The sequence below is a fragment of the Saccostrea cucullata genome, unplaced genomic scaffold (assembly GCF_032062105.1).
Source record: "Saccostrea cucullata isolate Sc308-1 unplaced genomic scaffold, CSIRO_AGI_Scuc_v1 ctg8232, whole genome shotgun sequence".
Classification (NCBI taxonomy): Eukaryota; Metazoa; Mollusca; class Bivalvia; order Ostreida; family Ostreidae; genus Saccostrea; species Saccostrea cuccullata.
In genome coordinates, this window is record NW_026937607.1 from 12,124 (window position 1) to 15,650 (window position 3,527).

Genomic DNA, 3,527 nt, shown 5'->3' on the forward strand with positions numbered 1-3,527 from the left:
TCGACTATTCGACTGTCAGTTGAAAGGACCGACTATCGAACAATGAGACCGAATATCAAATAAATAAAATACGATAAAAAAAAAAAACAGCGATTACTCTTGATTACAAATTTATGAAAAAGTTCATGGGTTATCTTTCTTTACAAAGTCATAACTAGCTATTCATTTGTGAGTATTATTCACTACGTAAGAACCTTTCAGAAAAATCAAACCCCCAATTAGATCTGGGTTTCATAGATTTTCAGTTCAGTTTTGAAAATGCCACCACCCAAATCAAGCGTGTGGAAATTTTTTAAGCGAAACTTGGATGAAAAAACTGTCAAATGTACGTTATGCGAAGCTATATTAAGCTATTGCGGAACTACTTCCAATATGTGTTATCATCTAACAAATCTTCATCCAAATAAATTTGACGATGAGGCGCAGCCAACTGTTGGAGAATTTTTCACCCGTTCGCCAAAAAAAACTGTCCGCTACTCAGTCCGATTCTATTTCCAATTCTATAGCAAATATGGTAGTGAAGGATTATTTGCCTCTAAGTATTGTGTCTGGGGATGGCTTTATTGGATTTATGAGTGAAGTTGCGCCTGCGTATAAAAATCCATCGAGGAACACTATCAAATCAAGAATAGATAAAATGTATGATGATAAGAAAACATCTTTGATTCTTTATTTGGAAGATATTAAGTCAGTGTCCAATACCACGGATACCTTGACTTCGAGGGCAACTGAAAGTTATATAACAGTTACCGAACACCATGTCACAAGTCAGTGAGAAATGGAGACCAATGTACTTTCAACTCGAGCTGTGCCCGAAAGCCACACTACAATAAATTTAGCCTATAAAATAAAAGATATTTTGCAAGAATTTAATCTGTTAAATAAAGTAGACATTTGCGTACACGATAACGCTAGAAATATTGAACGGGCTGGAGAACTGAGTCCAGAGTGGGAAGACCTGTCATGCTTTGGTAACACTTTACAATTAGTGATCAAACCCGCACTCGATCTCCCAAATATAGCAAAAATCATCGGAAAGTGCAGGAAGCTTGTGGGCCATTTTAAGCATTCAACGACTCTTGCTGCAGAACTATCCAAACGACAGAAACTTTTGGGGATTCCCGTTCAAGATTTGATTCAGGACGTACCAACAAGATGGAATTCCGTTCAACAGATGATGCAGCGTTTGACTGAGCAAAGACGAGTCCTTACCGATATCATGCTTGACGATAAAGTCACTAAGAAGGAGTTTTCTCTACCTCTTTTAAAGGACCACGAATGGGACCTTATCGACCAATTATCTATTTTCTTGAAGGACTTTGCAGAAGTCACAACTTACATGAGTACAGAAACGCATGTATCCATTTCTCAAATCTATCCTATTGTTTGTGGGCTCCTCCGGCGGATTGATGATATTTCTGGGGACACGGAAAGTAACAACATACACAGAGTTCGCGAAACTGTTAAAGATGAGCTAATGCGTCGCTACAAGCCTACATGCAAGGAGACTGCCAAATCGATCACGATAGTTACTTCTTTCCTAGACCCTCGATACAAAAACTTGAAATTCTTATCTAAAGATCAGAGAAATATTACGAAAACCGAAATAGAGTCTCTCTTGGATGACCTTCCCCTTCGTGACACCGCTAAATCTGTAGAGCCACCAACAAAGAGGATTCGACGGCCAAACGAAAGTAAAACGGAAATAAAGATTTTACTATGAAAAACAAGATGTGTTTGTGAAACACTATGCGCCCGGCGGCAACAAAGTTAAAAAAAAACTTTTCAGCAGATAAGTGAAAGTCAAGGTCACAAGGTCATTGACCTTGGTGTCATTTGAAGAACTTCATTAGTGGAGTATGCACACCAAATATGAAGTCTCTATCTCTCATAGGTCACAGTCAAGGTCACAAGGTCATTAAACTTGGTGTCATTTGAAAGAACGTCATTGGTGGAGTAAGCATATCAAATATGTAGTCTCTATCTCTCATGGTTCAAAAGATATGGCGAAAATTCAAAAAAGATATTTTTAGCAAACAGGTCATAGTCAAGGTCACAAGGTCATTGACCTTGGTGTCATTCGAAAGAACTTAGTGGAGTATGCATACGAAACATGAAGTGTCTATCTCCTATGGTTCAAAACGCATGGCGAAGGTTAAAGTTGACAACAGACAAACAGATAAACAGACAAACAGACAGGACAAACAATATACGCCTCGGATCTATCGATCCGGGCGCATAAAAATGTTCCGAATGTTCGACTATCGTTCGCATAATGCAATAGAATAGTCGACAAAGGAAAATAAAAATTTTGACATCCTAGCTTAATGTTTGCCAAGATACAACAAAAGTTAAATAAAAATCCGTTGTTCTACTCGGAATCGCCTTGACATGGAAATATATGGTTGTAACAACCGTGGTACAATGTAATTAATTTATTCTACAAGTAGTAGTTTTATCTTCTTAAGTCCACATTATTATTTTATTAGTTAAAAGAATAACTTTAGTATATAAGTAGATTAATTTTATACATGTATTTATACTACACGCGTTCGGTAACAAATACACATGTTTTACGGCAATGAAATTCGTGTTATTAAATTATCGATTTAAAACATCATACATGTACAATGTACCAAAAAAGTTTTTATTATTTATTTATTTATTGTTTATTTATATTTTTGCACCTGAAATAAGTAGAATAATAGAATAATTTCAATGCAAGGAAAAGACCGGAGGCATTCCGAATAAATCGTTCCTCTTGCATTCACTGTTCGTTCTCCGCTCACTTTGCGCTCCGTTCGCGTTCTGTGTTCCCTCACCGTTCTCCGTTCACACATCGTTCACCAAGTTGCGTTCACCGTTCGCACATCGTTCACTCACCGTTCGCTGGAAAGTAGAACGTTTCAGGGACTGTATGTATCTCAATGCAGTCTGCTTGCATGCCAAATTACATTATAATCAGACTCAAACTGTATTTGGAGTAGCATTTTGAAAGTATTTCACAGAAATTTCTATTTTTAGTAACCAAGGCAACACCGTTCATTAACCAGAAGTCTCTGTCGAGACTGAAGCTCTACTGGTTTGTACTTATAGCAAAAGAAGAGGAAAGTACTTAAGCAGTTGGGAATTGAAAATTTGCACAGGCAAAAAAGAGAATAATGATCCTTGAATAAGTCTCTTTATGTTCTTAGTGTAGTCTACTTGCAAGCCACATTATATTATAATCAGACTAAAACTGTATTTGAAGTAGCAAATTTGAGAGTAACAGAAATTGCTATCTTTATTAACCAAGGTAATAATGTTCATTGAAGTCAAAAACGGATATAAAGAATTATGTACCTTAGTGTAGTCTACTTGAGTGCCAAGTTATATTGAAATCATACCAAAACTGTAGGAGGAGTAGCATTTTGAAAGAATTTCACAGAAATTTCTATTTTTGGTAACAACGCCAACACCGTTCGTTGAAATCAAAAATCGATACACAGAATTATGTATCTTAGTGTAGTCTACTTGTGTGCCAAGTT

General features: G+C 36.6%; 1 protein-coding gene across 1 annotated transcript; it reads left to right on the forward strand.

The window, feature by feature from the left end:
• Positions 1-778: 778 nt before the first annotated feature.
• Positions 779-1,723, forward strand: LOC134248483 (E3 SUMO-protein ligase ZBED1-like). The gene has a single exon (XM_062730875.1). The coding sequence runs from the start codon at positions 779-781 to the stop codon at positions 1,721-1,723; it is 945 nt and encodes a 314-aa protein (XP_062586859.1).
• Positions 1,724-3,527: the final 1,804 nt, after the last annotated feature.

Coding starts and splice junctions, on each gene's coding strand:
- LOC134248483 (XM_062730875.1), top strand. CDS start 779: ATGGAGACCAATGTACTTTCAACTCGAGCTGTGCCCGAAAGCCACACT.